We start from the raw sequence: 21,584 nt of genomic DNA, 5'->3' as shown, positions 1-21,584 counted from the left end.
TTCTTCCAATCCATGAGCATGAAATGTTTTTCCATATCTTTGTTTCTTCCTTGATTTCTTTCATAAGTGTTCTGTAGTTTTTAGAGAACAATCCTTTACCACTTTAGTTAGGTTTATTACTAGGTATCTTATGGTTTTGGGTGCAATTGCAAATGGGATTGATTCCTTAATTTCTCTTTCTACAGTGTCATTATTAGTGTATAGAAATGCAACTGAATTCTGCATTGATTTTGTATCCTGACACATTGCTGAATTTCTGTATGAGTTCTAGCAATTTTGGGGTGGAGTCTTTTGGGTTTTCTGTGTATAGTATCATGTCATCTGCAAAGAGAGAGAGCTTGACTTCTTTGCCAATTTGAATGCCTTTTATTCCTTTTTGTTCTCTTATTGCTGAAGCTAGGACTTCTAGTACTATGTTAAACAACAGCAGTAAGAGTTGGCATCCCTGTTATATTCCTGAACTTAGAGGAAAACTCTATTTTTCCCCATTGAGAATGACATTTGCTGTGGGCTTTTCAAAGATTTTTTTTATTTATATATTCATGATAGACAGAGAGAGAGGGATGGAGAGAGAGAGAGAGAGGCAGAGACACAGGCATTGGGAGAAGCAGGCTCCATGCCAGGAGCTCGACGCAGGACTCGATCGAGACCCCAGGACCACGCCCTGGCCCAAAGGCAGGCGCCAAACCGCTGAGCCACCCAGGGATCCCCTCTGTGGGCTTTTCAAATATGGCTTTCGTGATATTGAGGTATACTCCCTCTATTCCTACACTTTGAAGAGTTTTAATCAGAAAATTATGTTGTATTTTGCCAAATGCTGTCTCTGCATCTATCGAGAAGATCACATGGTTCTGGTCTTTTTTTTAAAAAAAGATTTTATTTATCTATTCATAGAGACAGAGAGAGAGAGAGAGAGAGGCAGAGACACAGGCAGAGGGAGAAGCAGGCTCCATGCAGAGAGCCCGACGTGGGACTCGATCCTGGGTATCCAGGATCACACCCCGGGCTGCAGGTGGCGCTAAACCACTGCACCACCGGGGCTGCCCTATAGTGCTTCTTTTAAAATTAATAATGTCCCTAATTCAGACATGTATTCCAACATTTGTTACACAAATATCACAGCATGCAACCTTGTACTGCAAGGATGAAGACAGAACTTGAAAAATAATCTGAGGTGCTCTATAAAATATTCTCTCCTTTTATATTCTATCCATCATGTGGTAAAAGAAATTTTTATATACTGACAGTGAAGGGAGAATATATAATTTTATAAAATGTTCTATTTGATTACTGCATAATCTGATTTCTAAATTTACTTTCTCAGATGAATTAAGACAGTAAAATGAATGAAAATTCTAAGGCTTTATCTTATTAATAGTAATTTTTTCTGAGATAACTGTAACTATAAGCATGAATGATATCCCTTATAAAATTAGCCCTCTTTGTATTTGGCAGTAAAATGTCATTAAGATATAAGTGCCCCTTTCCAATGCTCAAAACAAAAATCTCACAAATTATGTGCTTATTGATGCTTGTGTGTGTATACACAAAAATCACTCCTTTAGTGTAGATTGGGGAGGAGAGGTTGAGATATCAAGAAAACAAGTTTTATTGTTTATTATTATAAATACTAATAATAGTGAAAACCATAAAGAATATTATGAACAAATGTTTTGGTTTCAAATTAACAATTTTGAAGTTCTCCTAAGCAATGATCAAAACATGCAATGCACCAAAAGAAAAAAAAAACAATTCCAATGCACAATGGCTAATCACATTGTTCTACACTCACCTTACACTGGGTGATAACTTGCTGTTACTACTGCTTTCTTCTGACACAGACCTATTAAATTGACAAAATTTATTTTAAGTGTGGAAATTTAAAAATATTGAACCAAGTGACTATTTGAATGAAGAATATTTTTCAAAGAAATAGAGTGATTCATTAAATAAAATGTCTCCTTTCAACAAAAATAGATACATTTCAATAAAATAGATACTGTTCTTTTTTTTCCTTGAAGTAGACTAACATACAGTGAGTGTTATATTAATTTCATGGGGGAAATTTAATGATTCAAAAATTCTATACATTACTCAGTGCTCATCAAGGAAAGTATGCAGTATTTTATACCAATTATCCCCTTCATCTCTTTCACCTAAGCCCCCACACCCTCTCTGGTAACCAGTTTGTTCTCTCTATTTAAGATTCTGGTTTTTTGTTTCTTTTAAAAAGTTCTGTTTGTTCCTTTGTTTTGTTTCTTAAATTCCACATATGAGTGAAATCATATGGTATTTTTCTTTCTCTGATTGATTTATTTCACTTAGTATTATACCCTGTAGGCCCATTTATGTTATTGCAAATGGCAAGATTTCATTCTTTTTATGGTTGAGTAATATTCCATTGTGTATATATACCACATCTTCTTTATCCATTCATCCATAGATGGATGTTTCATATTGGAAATGCCATCATCTACCTTGCTTTGTTGATTAACTCCTCTTATCTTCATTTTACATTTATTCAATTATTTATAGGCCCACATTTGTACAGACACATCCTCTGATTCTATGATATCCTTAACTTCTCAGGTCAAGTTAAGCCAAAAACTTAAAGTAGCAGTCAAATATTTGTTAATTTTTCTACATTTTTCTATTTTTTCTTTCTTTCATAACACGTGTTTGTATCTTTTCTTCCTACCAATTCCTGGAAGTTAAAACTAGAGGAAAATACCTCTGTGGAAAAATATAGTAAATTATGAATAAGGGCTTAATAATCATGTCTAAATATTTATTTAACTGGTTACACATAATGTAGTGATTGCACTTACCAATTTAGTATAATCAAAAGTTCATGATATATTGGAAAGCTATTTTTATCTCCCATTTTGTAGAGTTGTATATAGAGAGAAAGCTTAAGAACATAGAGATTAAACTTGCTCAAGGTATCGTAGTTTCTGCATGTAAGATTTAGGAAGTAAAACTAGGGTTTCTCAAGCTAAATACATTTTTTTCCATTTCATGATGCTTCCTCCTATCTCCTAATGTGTGTTTTGAACTGCACATGTCATTTATAAATGACTTTATAAATTAGCAGCATCAATATTTAAGAAAATAAATATTTTGGAAGTAGGTTCATAAATACTATCTTCGGCTGAGAGAGCTCTTCTGAAAAAGTTGTTTACCACTGTTCTGAGAATCTGTAGCTAAAAAATTTATCTTTTGAAAGTTCCCTTGAAGTTCGGTGTTACACATTCTCAGAAGCCTTTGGACAATGAAACTATTTAGATAGGGTTGGCAGACTAAGAGGCTGAATAAACTTCTGCTATACTCTTGTCAGCCATATCTCCTCTTCAAGTGATACTAGTGGTAAAATGAATGGTGTTAGTAATGAGTAAAACTAGGAAAAAAAAGGGAGGGTATCAAACTGCTTTGAAATGTATCCCTCCACCTCTCCTCACATTATTCTATCTACAGTCTTAGATTATTCCTGATGAAACATGAGTACTTTTTCCTTGACTCATTAAATTTAGTAAGAGTAAACATACATATACCTCTCACTTTCAGTTTCCCCTCTGTAGCACAGCTCTCTTATTTTTTTATGCTTTATTAAGACAACAGCAGTGATGATGAGCACAGGTAGAGAAATGTAGAAAATGAGTTGAAATTGGTGTTTTGAAGGAGTGGTATTTCCTTCCCTCAAGTTGCTTTTACCTATAATGGAAAATAACCATTTCAAATTATGTTAAGAGATTTTATTAACCAAACAAAAATATGGAGAGAATATCATTACCAACATTATTCCCAAACACTAAATATTTCACTCACATATATTATGAATTATGAATGTAATAAAATATTAAATATTAAATTACCATGTAAAATAGACTGTTACTGGTATTCTACTGATGTCTATGAGTTTTCAACATTACATCATACAGTGATTTATTTGATTGAAGATAATCTTTTATGAAGCACATGCTTAATACTTGCAAATATTTCTTCAGTTTCTATCTGATATAGCTTATCCAAAATTCAAACATGTATATCATAGAGAGTATTGAGATTGTAGATTGTACCCACAAATGAGAATTAAACCTGGGAAGTGTGGCATTTAATTTCTTTTACGTTACTTAAATATCTTTCTAAAAATTAAAAATTAGTAGTCACTAAATAATTATTTAACTAAGTTCTTTAATCAAATATATAGCAATAAATTATTAAAATGGCTCTATAATTATTTTGTAGAATGCATGGCTCAGCCTGGCTTTGACACATTTCTGACCAACTAATGTTAATATCACATTTTTCTCATTAGCTTATTTTAAAAAAATATTTACTTATTTATTTTAATGAGAGAAAGCACACATGCATGCCTGTGAGCAGGGGTGCAAAGGGAGAGAGACAGACTCTCCAGCAGATTCTCCATTGAGCAGGGAGCCAACACAGGGCTCAATCTCATGACCCTGAGATCACAACCTGAGCCAAAATCAGGTCTAATGCTTAACTGACTGAGCCACCCAGGTGTCCCTCCCCATCAGTTCTTATTCATTCTCAGCTGACCTCTGTATTCATTCCTGAGCATCTGATCTATGTGCCTCCTCTACTTCCACCTCTGTACATACCAGCCACCTATCTGGGTTTATAATGCATCAAGCTCTGCTTTCTCCACAATTGGCAAGCATTTTTTTTTAATTGGTATAAAATACTGCTCTATCATTTCTCTCCCAGTTGAAACAATGGGGAAGCTGACAAGTAAAGAAACCCCCACCACCACCACCACCCAGTTATAGTCAGGCATGATCACAGCTCAATATCCTCTTCTTAGGACTGCCCCAGTGCTTCTCCCCCAGTTCCCATATCATTTTTCAAGTCAGTTCAAGCTAGGAGCAAACCTTTCTTTCCAGTCTAACTTTCTGCTTGTGAATGGGGTTCTCAATATCTCTGGGATGAGGATTACATAATATTTGTAATGATAAAGCCAGTAAATCAAATGAAGAGAGCATCCACTCTGGCTAAATACTGCAGATTGAGTCTTGGCTACTTGCATAGTCTTGTGGATAATCAAGGATACTACATGGGTTATTTGAAAAGGAATGTAATATATGCCCAAGTGGTCTCAGAACATAAGTAGGATTTCTAGGAACCAGAAAAAATGGTCATACCTCTTTACCCTCTGTCTAGTTCTAACAGGCACTTCTAATAATAACTGAGAAAGAATATTTTCTTCATTTAATCACTCTGGGTTTCCATTTTCCATTGGTTAAGACTAGTCCTTTTTTTTTTTTTTCTTTTTGGTTAAGACTAGTCCTTAGTAATATGCCTTCAAGTTTCTTCTATTTCATTCCAAGGTGTCTCAGGGAATTATTCAGGCACTTAATTATTCATGGTGTTTCACCTCCTCCCTTTGATTACCCCCAACTGTCTTAGCCTTTATGACTCAAGAGTTTAACTGTTAAATCAAATTCCCTGAAACATAGTTCTTACCCCTACCAAACTTTATAGGTGAACATCAGATACAGAAAAAAAAGGTTTTTCTCCTGAAAGAGCCTGAATCCATCAGCTGAAGCTGCCCAAAAGTTTTCCTTCTTAGGACCTGGTTGGCTCAGTGGTTGAGCAACAGCCTTTGCCTCAGGTCTGGGGGTCCTGGGATCAAGTCCTGCATCAGACTCCCCACAGAAGCCTGCTTCTCCCTCTGCCTATGTCTCTACCTCTCTCCCTGTGTCTCTCATGAATACATAAGTAAAATCTTTAAAAAAAATAGTCAAACTTTTAATTATTCCTACTATATTTATATTCTCATTTTGAAAATTCTTGCATTTATGAATCTTAATAATATACAATAAGATAGCTTGTAAAATTTAAATACTGAGGAAAGACTTTTTAAAAAGAGGTAAACATCAATTGCTATTTCAAAGGACATACTATAAAATATTGTCATTATAAAATATTGTTACATTTTTGCTCACTTATTGGTTATACTATAGAATGCTATCAATTGACACTGGTAACTAGCTCTATTGTTTTGCTTAAATAACAGCATTTATGTAACAAAAAATAAAAAATACAGAATATGTAATTTTAAAAAAATATCTATTTTACACATATTTATGTGAAAATAATAATATATGTATAATTATATGTTACATGTTAAACTATTATTCCTTTTTTTTTTTTGGTCTGATAGAGTTTAATATGACTGTGTGCTAGCTCTGTAAAAGTTGGTCACCCTAGTATCCAAGCTTCAGGTAAATCTGCCAGAGTTTCATTATTTATTTGTCCCAAAAGAAAAGTGGTGAAGGTGGACGGCCTCTGCTTCAAGGTTATTCTAGGTGGGTTCCAATATCTTCTAAAACCAAGGAATATCTCCCAGGTATTCCCAGTCCTATACAGGGCTGCTTAATCTCAAAATACTACTCGGGGACCCCAGGGGAGATATTCTACAGAGGATAGTACAAAATATTAGACTGGAGTCCTTACAATGCAGTAAAAAGGAATGAAAAATAGCCTGAAAAAAAATCTGATGGCATTAATATGACAATGACTACTAACAAACACTATTTTAAACCTGAAATGTGTGAGACCATCCAAAGTAATCAATCTAAATTAACTAGTCGAATTTTTTGCACCAGAATTTCTACTTTTAAATTGCCTAACACTGGGTAGACTTTTTGTTAGCAAACCATGTCAATGTTGATATAAAAAGTACAGAATGAACTTCTACTGTCTTAGATTTAAAAATCTTCCAAATGAAACAAAAACATATTTGTTGGTATCAGTTTCTTTGTAACCTAACTTGGAACCTATACTTTCATTTCTTCTCTCACATATTGTCTTGGATTAATGAAATTTGAAAAATACTAACCGGATGGAGCCTTGTGCCCATCATCTATACTTCCAAATTCTCCCTTCTTCTCCAGGCATGTAGGAGGAGCAAACCCCTGTTCACAGTGGCAATGATGTAAATTGTTGCAAACCTGGAGTAATCAGAAAATAGAACAAATAAAAATTTGTTCTATTTATGGACCAAAAACTACAGGCCAATGAATATTCTATACTTATTCAATAGAGAATTTATTTCAGAGAGTTCATCCAGTCCACAGAATTTAACTTAAACAGACAAATTTAATAAATTTTCATAAATTTTCTCTTGAAGTTGTCCATACTTTAGAAAGTATATTCAGCTTCTGCTGCCAAAGCAATTTTTTAAAAAAAATTCTAAAACTCTTACCATTGTCAGACCCAAATATTGGTAATTACCAGTAACATTCCACTAATTATCATTTAGTTGCTAGTTCCATAGAACAGTCCAAACTCTGATTAACAAGCAAGAACTAGAAGAAAAATTCTAATGGCTTTTGTTTACCAGTTTCTACCTTCCCTCTGTGAAAATAAGATCATTTTGGTTATGTTATAATACATGGTGCACATAGTACATCCGCCCCATATGTTTACCAAACACTATTATACATCCAGAATCATCTTAAACATTTCTACTTTATTTTCTCTAATAAATAGTTTGGCAAAATTTCTTAAGAAAATAAGTTTGAAGTTATAAATTATTGACTGTTAAATGACATTAAGCAGTATGAAAATTATTTTAAAATTATTAAAATAATTTTTAAAAATCTCTGAACTATTTCACTGAATTGTTCAAAGCATCTTGTTTAAAATGAAAATGAAAATTACTTACTCCATGGCTATTGCAATAAGAAGAATTGCACTGCTGAGTATTTATCTGGTATTGAATTTCTACACAGGAAAAGTTGATACAATACTAAAAGCAAAAGGAAGTGAAAAATAGTCACACAGATTGTGGATGGATAATACATAAAAAAAATTGAAGAAAATTTCAGAATTCACATTATCAAGAATTGGCATAAAAATACAAAAAACAAAATAATGTAATAATTGAAACATTGAAATAAATGTGAAATAAGCTATGTGCCTTCAGACTGTAAAGATGTAACTATATGTGAGAAGTTAGAAATTTTATTTCCTTACCATTTAGCACTAGAAGTCAACTTAAAAAGAGAACTATCTGAAAAAATAATTTGATTAGTTCTTTGAGTTAAAGAACTATCTAAAAAGCATTAAAAAAAAAATAACCCAGGCTCCACCTGAGACATTTCTGGGGGCAGGGTCCACATGATTATTGTGAGCAGTTAAGGTTGAGAACTCTGAAGTGGGCAGTTGAGGTCTTAAAATTATGGGTATGAATAGCACAGGAAGATAGTTTACTATTCCATGTGAAAAAATTGATGAGAAAGAGAACAGGAAGGATAACAGATAATTATATTAGGTAATATGACAACAGGAGATTCCCAGTTATGAGGTGGCTAAAAGGCCCTCAAAGAAAATGAGTGTCTCATGTGTGAATTTATACTGTTCTAATTTATGGCATCAATTTTTGTGGTCTTTCCTAATTATCAAAAAATTTTTCAGTAAATTCAATACTTGGTGAAAGGATTTCATTTTTTGAGTGAATTATGTCTTTGGATCATAATAACAAGTAGGTATGCAAAAAGAAGAGAAGGACGCTGGAAAAAAAAGATATTTGAGCCAATCTCCTTTAGAATTTAAGGAGAGAGAGAGACCTCAGATCATATTTATATTCCAAATGCTTCCAGATGAGCAAGATGTGATAGAAACTTTGGTTATTTTCATGGACTACTATCAAAATGTTTTATATAGAAATACATTTAAATTTAGCAAGCATACCTTGTGACTTTCTCTAAAAAAAATGAATGTAAAAAAAGACAAATATCATATGCTTTTCACTCATATGTGGAATTTAAGAAACAAAACATACTAAGAAAAAAAAGAGACAAATAAAAAGAAACAGGCTCAGAACAAATTGTTGATACCAGAGGTGAGGTAGGGGGATGGGGGAATATTCACTTGAAACTAAGGTAATACTGTATTCTAACTATAGCTGAATTAAAAATACAATACAAAAAAATTAAAAGTTTAATAAATATGTTAATTTAACCTTCCATTGTATCTCTTGGAATTAATAGCTTGTAGGATTAATTAGAATATTAAGCTGTTATTAGATATATAATTAATTAAATAATAATCTAACTTCTAATAATCAAATTATTTTATGCTATTTTATGTTTTAATACTGTTTTTTTATTTTCAAATTTTTATTTAAATTCTAGTTAGCAAAAAAAATAAAAATAAATTCTAGTTAGCTAACATACAGTGTAATATTGGTTTCTGTCGTGGAATTCAATGATTCATTACTTACAACACCCAGTGCTCATTATAACAAGTGCCCTCCTTTGGGGTGCCTTGGTGGCTCAGTCGGTTAAGTGTTCCATTCTTTATTTTGTCTTAGGTCATAATCTCAGAGTCCTGGGATCAAACCCCACCACAGGCTCAATGCTCAGCTGGGAGTCAGCTTGAGGACTTCTCTCCCTCTCCTTCTGCCCTTCTCCCAACTTGTGTGCATAAGCTCTCTCTCTCTGAAATAATCTTTTTTAAAAAACCAAAACACAAAACAAAACAAATAAACAAAAACCCAACTGCCCTTCTAATTTCTATCACCCATTTAGCCAATCCCCACCCACCTCCATCCATCAGCCCTCAGTTGGTTCTCCATTTTTAAGGAGTCTTATGGTTTGTTTCCCTCTCTCTTTTTTCATTTTTCCCCTTCCTTATGTCCATCTGTATTATTTCTTCAATTACATATGTAAGTCAAATAATATGGTATTTGTCTTTCTCTAAGAAAAAAGACTTATTTTTCACAGCATAATACATTCTAGATCCATCCATGTCATTGCAAATGGCAAGATTTCATTCTTTTTTGATGGCTGAGTAATATTCTACTCTATATATCTACATCTTCTTTATGCACTCACCATTTTTGGACATTTGGGCTCTTTCCATAGCTTGGCTATCATTGATAATGATGCTATAAATTTTAGGGTGCCTGTATCCCCTTGAATACTATTTTTGTATTCTTTGGGTAAATACTCAGTACTGTGATTATGGGTAGTTCTATTTTTAACTTTTGAAGGAACTGCCATTCTGTTCTCTAGAGTGGCTGTACAAGTTTGCATTGTGGATGAGGGTTCCTTTTTCTCCACATCCTCCCCAACACTCGTTGTTTCTTGAATTTTCTTATTTTAGCCATTCTGACAGGTGTGAAGTGATATCTCATTGTGGTTTTGATTTGCATTTCCCTGATAATGAGTGATGTTGAGCATCTTTTTGTGTCTGGATGTCTTCTTTGGAAAAATTTCTGTTCATGCCTTCTGCCCATCTTTTATTGGATTTTTTTAGGTGTTGAGTTGTAAAAATATATATTTTGGATACCAATCTTTCATCAAATATGTCATTTGCAAATATCGTCTCCCACTCTGTAGGTTGTCTTTTAGTTGGTTGTTTCCTTCACTGTACAGAAGCTTTTTATTTTGATGTAGTTCCAACAGTTCACTTTTGCTTGTTTCCCAGATTTTAGGAAATATATCTATAAAGAAGTTGCTATGGCCAATGTCAAAGAAACTACTGCCTGTTCTCTCCTGTAGGATTTTAATGGTTTCCTGTTTCACATTTAGGTCCTTAATCCATTTTTAGTTTATTATGTGCATGGTGTAAGGAAGTGGTCCAGTTTCATTTTTTGCATGTAGCTGTCCAGTTTTCCCAAGACCATTTGTTGAAGAGAATTTTTCCCATTCCATATTCTTTCCTCCTTTGTTGAACATTACCATATAATTGTGGGATTATGCCTGGGCTTCTATAATGTTCCATTGATCTAGGTGTCTATTCTTGTGCCAGTACCATGCTCTTTTGATCAATACAACTTTGTTATATAACTTGTAGTTTGGAACTGTGCTACCTCCAGTTTTGTTTTTCATTTTCAAGATTGCTTGGGCTATTCAGGGTCTTTTGTGGCTTCCAAACACATTTTAGTACTGTTTCTTTCTAGTTCTGTAAAAAATGCTGTTTTGTTAGTGATTGTATTAAAACCATAGATTGCTTAGGGTATTGCAGACATTTTAAAAGTATTTGTTCTTTCATTCCATGAACATGTAATGTCTTTCCAGTCCTTTCTGTCATGTTCAATTTCTTTCATCAGTGTTTTATAGTTTTCAGAATAAGGCTTTCATCTCTTTTAAGGTTATTCCTAGGTATTTTATTGTTTTGGGTGCAAATGTAATGGGATTATTTTAATTTATTTTTCTGCTGCTTGATTATTAGTGTTTAGAAATGCAACAAATCTCTGTACCTTGATTTTGTATATTGTGTATATCCCCTGTGAATATAATGAACTCATTTATCAGTTCTAGTAATTTTTGGGTGGAGTCTTTTAGGTTTTTTTTTCTGTTTTAACACATAATCATTTTTTATTTTCCCTTTTTTAAATAATAAATTTATTGTTATTGGTGTTCAATATGCCAACATACAGAATAACACCCAGTGCTCATCCCGTCAAGTGCCCCCCTCAGTGCCCATCACCCATTCACCCCCACCCCCCGCCCTCCTCCCCTTCCACCACCCCTATTTCGTTTCCCAGAGTTAGGAGTCTTCATGTTCTGTCTCCTTTCTGATATTTCCTACCCATTTCTTCTCCCTTCCCTTATATTCCCTTTCACTATTATTTATATTCCCCAAATGAATGAGAACATACAATGTTTGTCTTCTCCGATTGACTTACTTCACTCAGCATAATACCCTCCAGTTCTATCCACGTTGAAGCAAATGGTGGGTATTTGTTATTTCTAATGGCTGAGTAATATTCCATTGTATACATAAACCACATCTTCTTTATCCATTCATCTTTTGATGGACACCGAGGCTCCTTCCACAGTTTGGCTATTGTGGACATGGCTGCTAGAAACATCGGGGTGCAGATGTCCCTGCATTTCATTGCATCTGAATCTTTGGGGTAAATCCCCAACAGTGCAATTGCTGGGTCATAGGGCAGGTCTACTTTTAACTCTTTGAGGAACCTCCACACAGTTTTCCAGAGTGGCTGCACCAGTTCACATCCCCACCAAGAGTGTAAGAGGGTTCCCTTTTCTCCACATCCTCTCCAACATTTGTTGTTTCCCGCCTTGTTAATTTTCCCCATTCTCACTGGTGTGAGGTGGTATCTCATTGTGGTTTTGATTTGTATTTCCCTGATGGCAAGTGATGCAGAGCATTTTCTCATGTGCATGTTGGCCATGTCTATGTCTTCCTCTGTGAGATTTCTCTCATGTCTTTTGCCAATTTCATGACTGGATTGTTTGTTTCTTTGGTGTTGAGTTTAATAAGTTCATTATAGATCTTGGAAAGTAGCCCTTTATCTGATACGTCATTTGCAAATATCTTCTCCCATTCTGTAGGTTGTCTTTGAGTTTTGTTGACTGTATCCTTTGCTGTGCAAAAGCTTCTTATCTTGATGAAGTCCCAATAGTTCATTTTTGCTTTTGTTTCTTTTGCCTTCGTGGATGTATCTTGCAAGAAGTTACTGTGGCTGAGTTCAAAAAGGGTGTTGCCTGTGTTCTCCTCTAGGATTTTGAAGGAATCTTGTCTCACATTGAGATCTTTCATCCATTTTGAGTTTATCTTTGTGTATGGTGAAAAGGATGGTCTAGTTTCATTCTTCTGCATGTGGATATCCAATTTTCCCAGCACCATTTATTGAAGAGACTGTCTTTCTTCCAGTGGATAGTTTTTCCTCCTTTATCGAATATGGATTGACCATAAAGATGAGGGTCCACTTCTGGATTCTCTATTCTGTTCCATTGATCTATGTGTCTGTTTTTCTGCCAGTACCACACTGTCTTGATGACCACAGCTTTGTAGTACAACCTGAAATCTGGCATTGTGATGCCCCCAGATATGGTTTTCTTTTTTAAAATTCCCCTGGCTATTCGGGGTCTTTTCTGATTCCACACAAATCTTAAAATAATTTGTTCTAACTCTCTGAAGAAAGTCCGTGGTATTTTGATAGGGATTGCATTAAACGTGTAAATTGCCCTGGGTAACATTGACATTTTCACAATATTAATTCTGCCAATCCATGAGCATGGAATATTTTTCCATCTCTTTTGTGTCTTCCTCAATTTCTTTCAGAAGTGTTCTATAGTTTTTAGGGTATAGATCCTTTACCTCTTTGGTTAGGTTTATTCCTAGGTATCTTATGCTTTTGGGTGCGATTGTAAATGGGATTGACTCCTTAATTTCTCTTTCTTCAGTCTCATTGTTAGTGTATAGAAATGCCACTGATTTCTGGGCATTGATTTTGTATCCTGCCACACTGCCAAATTGCTATATGAGTTCTAGCAATCTTAGGGTGGAGGCTTTTGCGTTTTCTATGTAGAGTATCTTGTCATTGGTGAAGAGGGAGAGTTTGACTTCTTCTTTGCCAATTCGAATGCCTTTAATGTCTTTTTGTTGTCTGATTGCTGAGGCTAGGACTTCCAGTACTATGTTGAATAGCACTGGTGAGAGTGGACATCCCTGTCTTGTTCCTGATCTTAGGGGAAAGGCTCCCAGTGCTTCCCTGTTGAGAATGATATTTGCTGTGGGCTATTCGTAGATGGCTTTTAAGATGCTGAGGAATGTTCCCTCTATCCCTACACTCTGAAGAGTTTTGATCAGGAATGGATGCTGTATTTTGTCAAATGTTTTCTCTGCATCTAATGAGAGGATCATTAGGTTCTTGGTTTTTCTCTTGGTAATATGATGAATCACATTGATTGTTTTACGAGGGTTGAACCGGACTTGTGTCCCAGGAATAAATCCTACTTGGTCATAGTGAATAATTTTCTTAATGTACTGTTGGATCCTATTGGCTAGTATCTTGTTGAGAATTTTTGCATCTGTGTTCATCAGGGATATTGGTCTATAATTCTCCTTTTTGGTGGGGTCTTTGGCTGGTTTTGGAATTAAGGTGATGCTGGCCTCATAGAACGAATTTGAAAGTACTCCATCTCTTTCTATCTTTCCAAACAGCTTTAGTAGAATAGGTATGGTTTCTTCTTTAAACGTTTGATAGAATTCCCCTGGGAAGCCATCTGGCCCTGGACTCTTGTGTCTTGGGAGGTTTTTGATGGCTGCTTCAATTTCCTCCCTGGTTATTGGCCTGTTCAGGTTTTCTATTTCTTCCTGTTCCAGTTTTGGTAGTTTGTGGCTTTCCAGAAATGTGTCCATTTCTTCTAGATTGCCTAGTGTAATGGTGTATAGCTGTTCATAATATGTTTTTAAAATCGTTTGTATTTCCTTGGTGTTGGTAGTGATCTCTCCTTTCTCATTCATGATTTTATTAATTTGAGTCTTCTCACTCTTCTTTTTAATAAGGGTGGTTAATGGTTTATCTATCTTATTAATTCTTTCAAAGAACCAACTCCTGGTTTTGTTGATCTGTTTCACAGTTCTTCTGGTCTCGATTTCGTTGACTTTTGTTCGAATCTTTATTAACTCTCTTCTTCTGCTGGTTGTAGGATCTTTTTGCTGTTTTTTCTCTAGCTCCTTTAGGTGTTAGGTTAGCTTTTGTATTTGAGTTCTTTCCAGTTTTTGAATGGATGCTTGTATTGCAATGTATTTCCCCCTCAGGACTGCTTTTGCTGCATCCCAAAGATTTTGAACGGTTGTATCTTCATTCTCATTAGTTTCCATGAATCTGTTAAATTCCTCCTTAATTTCCTGGTTGACCCTTTCATCTTTTAGCAGGATGGTCCTTAACCTCCACATGTTTGAAGTCCTTCCAAACTTCTTGTTGTGATTTAGTTCTAATTTCAAGGCATTATGGTCTAAGAATACACAGGGGACGATCCCAATATTTTGATATCGGTTCAGACCCGATTTGTGACCCAGTATGTGTTCTATTCTGGAGAAAGTTCCATGTGCACTTGAGAAGAATGTGTATTCAGTTGAGTTTGGATGTAAAGTTCTGTAGATATCTGTGAAATCCATCTGGTCCAGTATATCATATAAATCTCTCGCTTCTTTGGAGATGTTGTGTTTAGAAGACCTATCAAGTGTAGAAAGTCCTAGATCGAAGTCACCAATATAAGTGTTTTATTATCTAAGTATGTCTTAACTTTGGTTATTAATTGATATATTTGGCAGCTCCCACATTCGGGGCATATATATTGAGGATTGTTAAGTCCTCTTGTTGGATAGATCCTTTAAGTATGAAATAGTGTCCCTCTTCATCTCTCACTACAGTCTTCGGGATAAATTTTAATCTATCTGATATAAGGATGGCTATCCCTGCTTTCTTTTGAGGACCATTTGAATGGTAAATGGTTCTCCAACCTTTTATTTTCAGGCTGTAGGTGTCCTTCTGTCTAAAATGAGTCTCTTGTAGACAGCAAATAGATGGGTCCTGCTTTTTATCCAGTCTGAAACCCTGTGCCTTTTGATGGGGTCATTAAGCCCGTTCACGATCAGAGTTACTATTGAAAGATACAAGTTTAGGGTCATCATGATATCTATTCAGTCCTTGTTTTTGTGGATTGTTCCACTGGACTTCTTCTTAAAGGGGAATTTTAAGAGTCCCCCTTAAAATTTCTTGCAGAGCTGGTTTGGAGGTCACATATTCTTTCAGTTCCTGCCTGTCTTGGAAGCTCTTTATCTCTCCTTCCATTTTGAATGAGAGCCTTGCTGGATAAAGTATTCTTGGTTGCATGTTTTTCTCATTTAGGACCCTGAATATATCCTGCCAGCCCTTTCTGGCCTGCCAGGTCTCTGTGGAGAGGTCTGCTGTTACCCTAATACTCCTCCCCATAAAAGTCAGGGATTTCTTGTCTTTTGCTGCTTTAAGGATCTTCTCTTTATCTTTGGAATTTGCAAGCTTAACTATCAAATGTTGAGGTGTTGAACGGTTTCTATTGATTTTAGGGTGGGATCTCTCTATTTCCTGGATCTGAATGCCTGTTTCCCTTCCCAGATTAGGAAAGTTTTCAGCTATGATTTGTTCAAATACATATTCTGGACCTCTGTCCCTTTTGGTGCCCTCGGGAATCCCAATTAAACGTAGGTTTTTCTTCCTCAGGATGTCATTTATTTCCCTTAATCTATTCTCATGGTCTTTTGTTTGTCTCTTTTTTCCTCAGTTCCCCTCTTTGCCATCAACTTGTCTTCTATGTCACTCGTTCTTCCAGTTCATTAACCCTCGTCATTAGGACTTCTAGTTTGGATTGCAACTCATTCAATTGATTTTTAATTTCTGCCTGATTAGATCTAAATTCTGCAGTCATGAAGTCTCTTGAGTCCTTTATGCTTTTTTCTAGAGCCACCAGTAGCTTTATAATAGTGCTTCTGAATTGGCTTTCTGATATTGAATTGTAATCCAGATTTTGTAACTCTGTGGGAGAGAGGACTGTTTCTGATTCTTTCTTTTGAGGTGAGGTTTTCCTTCTAGTCATTTTGCTCAGTGCAGAGTGGCCAAAAACAAGTTGTATTGGGAAAAGGAAAAAAAGAGAGGAGAGAAAGGAAAGAAAAGAGAAAAAGAAAAAAGAAAAAAAGGAAGAAAAAAGGCAAAAAAAAAAGAGAGAGAGAGAGAAGAAAAAGAGAAAAGAAGAAAAAAAAGTGTGGGGGAAGCAACAGAAATCAAAAAGCAAAAAAAAAAAAAAAAAAAAAAAAAAAAACCCAGGGGAGCATCTTCTGATTCTGTAGACTTTAAGTCCCTTGACTTCCCCTGGAACTTGTCCGTCTACCTGGTCTTCTGGGGGAGGGGCCTGTTGTGCTGATTTTCAGGTGTTAACACTTGCAGGAGCTGCTCTGCCCCCTGCCTGGTGCAGGGCTCAGTGGGGGTTGTTTACCCCGTGAGGCCCCAGGTGGAACAACCACAGTGGCGAATCCAGGCTCTGGAGCCCTGGATTCAGCCCCCACAGTAACTACAGAGCTCTCCGTCTGCAGGGCCTGGATGCTCCGGGGGCGAGGCCGCTGATCTGCTCAGCTCGGGACAGGAGCGTCCTTGCTGTCCTGAGCCCTCCCGGCCTCTGCCTGTCCAGGGGGGAGGCCGGATCCTGGGCTGTGTCCCTGGCGCCCTGTGCTCCCAGGCCTGCGCTCCTGGATTCGCGCTCCCGGCTGGGCGTAGACCGAGCCCCTCTGAGCTGCTCCCAGGTCCAGCCATGCTGCAGCCCTTCAGGGAGCTCAGCGCACTCTCCCCGGGGCGCAGGTGTCTGTTAGTGTCCCAGGGAGCCTGAGAGCATCCCCGCCTTTCTGGGATCCTGCCCGAGCTCCCTGCGAGCGCCTTTCCACCCGGGAAGATTGGTGAAGCTCCTGCTTCTCCGGGACAGGGCTTTCCTGTCCTGGGGACACCCGCCCCAGCCTTAGCCCGGCTCCTCGGGGCCCCTCCCCCTTGGAGGCCTTTTGTTTCTTTATTTCTTTTTTCCCCCGTCTTCCTACCTTGATAGAAGCGCCAACTCTTCTCACTGTAGCATTCCAGCTGGTCTCTCTTTAAATCTCAGGCCGAATTCGTAGATTTTCAGGATGATTTGAAGGTTATCCAGGTAATTTGGTGGGGACAGGTGACTTGGGGACCCTACTCTTCAGCCATCTTGCCCCTCCCTTCTTTTAGGGTTTTCTATGTATAGTATCACACCATATGCAAATAGTCAAAAATTTTACTTCTTCCCTACCATCTTGGATGCCCTTTTGAAAATATATTTTATTTAAATTCAATTTGCCCACATATAATACCTAGTGTTCATCCCATCAAGTGCCCTTCTTAGTGCCTGTCAACCCAGTCATCCCATCCCACCACCTTCGTCCCCTTCTGCAACTCTTTTGTTTGATTCCCAGAGTTAGAGGAGTCTCTCATGGTTTGTCTTCCCTCTAATTTTTCCCCATTCAGTTTCCCTCCTTTCCCTTACAGTCCCATTCAGTATTTCTGATATTCCCCATATGAGGGAAACCATATGATGATGGTCTTTCTCCAATTGACTTATTTCACTCAGCATAATATCCTCCAGTTCCATCCATGCCAAAGCAAATGGTAGGATTCGTCCTTTCTGATAGTTGAGTAATATTCCATTGCGTATATATACCACATCTTCTTCATCTATTCATCTGTTGAAGGACATCGTGGCTCCTTCCATGGTTTGGCAATCAGGGACATTGGTGCTATAAAACATTGGGGCGCAGGTGTCCTATTGTTTCATGACATCTGTATCTTTGGGGTAAATATGCAGTAGTGCAATTGCTGGGTCATAGGGTAGCTCCATTTTTAACTTCTTGAGGAACCTCCATACTGTTTTCTAGAGTGGCTGTACCAGCTTGCATTCCCACAACAGTGCATGAGGGTTCCCCTTTCTCCACATCCTGCCAACATTTGTTGTTTCCTGTCTTGTTAATTTTCACCATTCTCACTGGTGTGAGGTGGCATCTCATTGTGGTTTTGGTTTGCATTTCCCTGATGGCAAGTGATGTGGAGCATTTTTTCATGTGCCAATGGCCATGTGTAGGTCTTCTTTGGAGAAATGTCTGTTCATGTCTTCTGCCCATTTCATGACTAGATTGTCTGTTTCTTGGGTGTTGAGTTTGATACATTCTTTACAGATCTTGGATACTAGCCCTTTATCTGATATGTCATTTGTGAATATCTTCTCCCATTCTGTAGGTTGTATTGTAATTTTGTTGACTGGCTGTTTCTTTCGCTGTGCAGAGAAGCTTTTTATCTTGATGAAGTCCCAATAGTTCATTTTTGCTCTTGTTTCCTTTGCCTTCATAGATGTGTGTTGCAAGAAGTTGCTGTGGCCAAGTTCTTAAGAGGTTATTGCCTGTGTTCTCCTCTAGGATTTTAATGGATTCTTGTCTCACATAATTTAGATTTTTCATCCATTTTGAGTTTATCTTTGTGTATGGTATAAGAGAATGGTACAGTTTCATTCTTCTCCATGTGGCTGTCCAATTTCCCTAATACCATTTATTGAAGAGATTGTCCTTTTTCCAGTGGATACTCTTACCTGCTTTGTCAAAGATGAGTTGGCCATAGAGTTGAGGGTTAATTTCTGAATTTTCTATTCCGTTCCATGACCTATGTGTCTGTTTTTGTGTAGGTACCATACTGTATTGATGATCAGAGTTTTGTAATACAGCTTGAAGTCAAGCATTGTGATGCCCTCAGCTTTGGTTTTCTATTTCAACATTCCTCTGGCTATTTGGGGTCTTTTCTGATTTCATACAAATCTTAAGATTATTTGTTCATTTTGTACCCCTTTTATTCCTTTCTCTTGTCTGACTGCTATGGTTAGGACTTCCAGTGCTATGTCAAAAGAAGTCGTGAGAAAGGAGATTCTTTTCTTGTTCCTGACCATAGAGGAAAAGCTCTGTTTTTGCCCATTAGGGACGATATTATATTTGCTGTGGGTTTTTCATAAGTAGACTTTATTATACTGAGTCATGTTCCTCTAAACCTACTTCGTGGAGGGTTTTTATCATGAATGTATGTTGTCAAATATTTTTTATGCATCTATTGAGGTAATTGTATGGTGTTTGTCCTTTTATTGATGTGCTGTATCATTTGATTTATTTGCAAATTGAACCATCCTTGCAACCCAGGAACAAATTCCAGTTGATCATAGTGAATGATTTTTTTAATATATAGTTTGAATCGGTTTGCTAACATTTTGTTGAGGATTTTTGCACCTATGTTTATCGGGGATATTGGCCTATAGGGGGTTTGTGTTGTTTGTTTGTTTTGTAGTGTCTTTATCTGGTTTTGGAATCAGGGTAATTCTGCCTCATAGAATAAATCTGGGGGCACCTGAGTGGCTCAGTGGTTGAGCATCTGCCTTCGGCTCAGGTCATGATCCCAGAGTTATGGCATCAAGTCCTGCATCAGACTCCCTGTGGGGAGCCTGTTTCTCCCTCTGCCTATGTCTCTGCCTCTCTGTGTCTCTCATGAATAAATAAATAAAACCTATAAAAAAGAATAAATTTGGAAGCTTTCCTTCCATTTTTTTTTTGTAAAATTTGGAGAAGTATAGGTATTAAACTTTCTTTAAATGTTTGGTAGAATTCACCTGTAAAGCCATCTGTTCTTGGGCTTTTGCTTTTGGGAGTTTTTCAACTAGTTACTCAATTTCATTGCTGGTAATCAGTTTGTTCAAATTTTCTATTTCTTCCTGGTTCTGTCTTGGTAGGTTACAATGTGTCTAGGAATTCATTCATTTATTCTAGGTTGTCCAGTTTGTTGGCATCTAATTTTTCATAACATTCTCTTATAATCCTTTGTATCCTGTGGTATCAGGAAGTCATTCACACACAAGAAAGGAATAACTTAGCACCAAAAAATCACAAAACAAAATTTGTAGGAAATACAAAAAAATGCACAATATTAAAATAACAATTCATTATGACTTTGAGTCTAGACAAGATAACACAGACCTATTTCTGCATGCGTTTCCTAAGTACAATTATAAAACATTATAAAATTATAAATGGCTGAGAGATAAACAGAAGTACTCAGAGGTGGTAAGAAAAAGGGTGAGCCGATTTGAGATCCAAACTGGAAAAATAGCACAGCAGTGGAGTATCCTGTGCTCCTCCCCATTTCCCCTCTGTTCCAATACAACAGAAGTATATTTTTCTATCAGTACAATGCTGCCCTGATATTACACAGCCATAAAAAAAGGATGAGATCTTGCCATTTGTGTAACATGGATGGAGTTAGAAGGTATTATTCTAAGTGAAAGAAGTCAGATTGAGAAAGACAAATACCATATGATTTCATTCATATGTGGAATCTGAAAAACATACAAATAAATAAAAAGCAGAATTAGATCTATAAATACAGAGAACAAAGTGATGATTGACAAGGGAAGGAGGAGGAGGAGCAAAATGTGTGAAAGAGAGTGAGAGTTATAGAATGAATAAGTCATAGAATAAAAGGTACAACATAGGGAATATAGGGAATATAGTCAGTGGTGTTGTAAACACTTCTAGTAAACACAGTATAATATATAGAGAAGTTGAATCCCTAAGTTGTTCACATGAAATCAGTGTAACATTGTGTGTCAACTATATCAAATATAAATATTTTAATGATTTACAATCACTCAAAAGAAAATGAAAAACATGTATATGTTTAAGTCATGCACAGAATTGGTTTTGTGAAGAACACAAAATGATGGAAGTAATCAAAGAAATTTATTAAATGGAGAAATACACCAGGTTCATGAGTTGGAAGTTTCAACATAACAAAGATATCAATTCTCTACAAATTGATCTATCAAAATCCCAGCAAGGCTGTAAGCAAAAACATGCTTATTCTAAATGTATATGGGCAAGCACAAGCCATAGAATAGCTAAAATAATCTTGACAAAAGAATAAAATGAAAAGCATCACTTCACCCAATATTGAGGCTTCTTATATAGCTAAAGTAATCAACAGTGTAATATTGGTGGAGGAACATAAAACCAACAAACTAGAGCATAAAACCCCAAAAATATACTCACACGTTATGATTAATGGAATTTGAACAAATGTGCAAAGCTATATAATGAAGTAAGTACAGTCTTTTCCACAAATAGTACTACAGCAATTGTACATCTGTGGTGGCTAATTTTATATTTCAAGTTGGCTAGGCTATGATGCATAGTTGTTTGGTCAAACTCTAGATTTTGATGTGAAAGTA

General features: G+C 36.3%; 1 protein-coding gene across 1 annotated transcript in view; it reads right to left on the bottom strand.

The window, feature by feature from the left end:
- The window catches only part of LOC129516126 (disintegrin and metalloproteinase domain-containing protein 5-like), a 130,279-nt gene that overhangs the window by 6,040 nt on the left and 102,655 nt on the right, over window positions 1–21,584 (bottom strand). The window contains exons 17-20 of the mRNA XM_055335463.1: window positions 7,691–7,774; window positions 6,863–6,974; window positions 3,552–3,711; window positions 1,793–1,843 (exon numbers count right to left, since the gene is read on the bottom strand). Coding sequence (XP_055191438.1) covers window positions 1,793–1,843; window positions 3,552–3,711; window positions 6,863–6,974; window positions 7,691–7,774 — 407 coding nt within the window. The remainder of the gene's footprint in view (window positions 1–1,792; window positions 1,844–3,551; window positions 3,712–6,862; window positions 6,975–7,690; window positions 7,775–21,584) is intronic.

Source organism: Nyctereutes procyonoides, unplaced genomic scaffold (assembly GCF_905146905.1).
Source record: "Nyctereutes procyonoides isolate TBG_1078 unplaced genomic scaffold, NYPRO_anot_genome, whole genome shotgun sequence".
NCBI classification, from domain to species: domain Eukaryota; kingdom Metazoa; phylum Chordata; class Mammalia; order Carnivora; family Canidae; genus Nyctereutes; species Nyctereutes procyonoides.
Note: the sequence above shows the minus strand (reverse complement) of the source record. Positions and strands in the feature narration are given on the sequence as shown.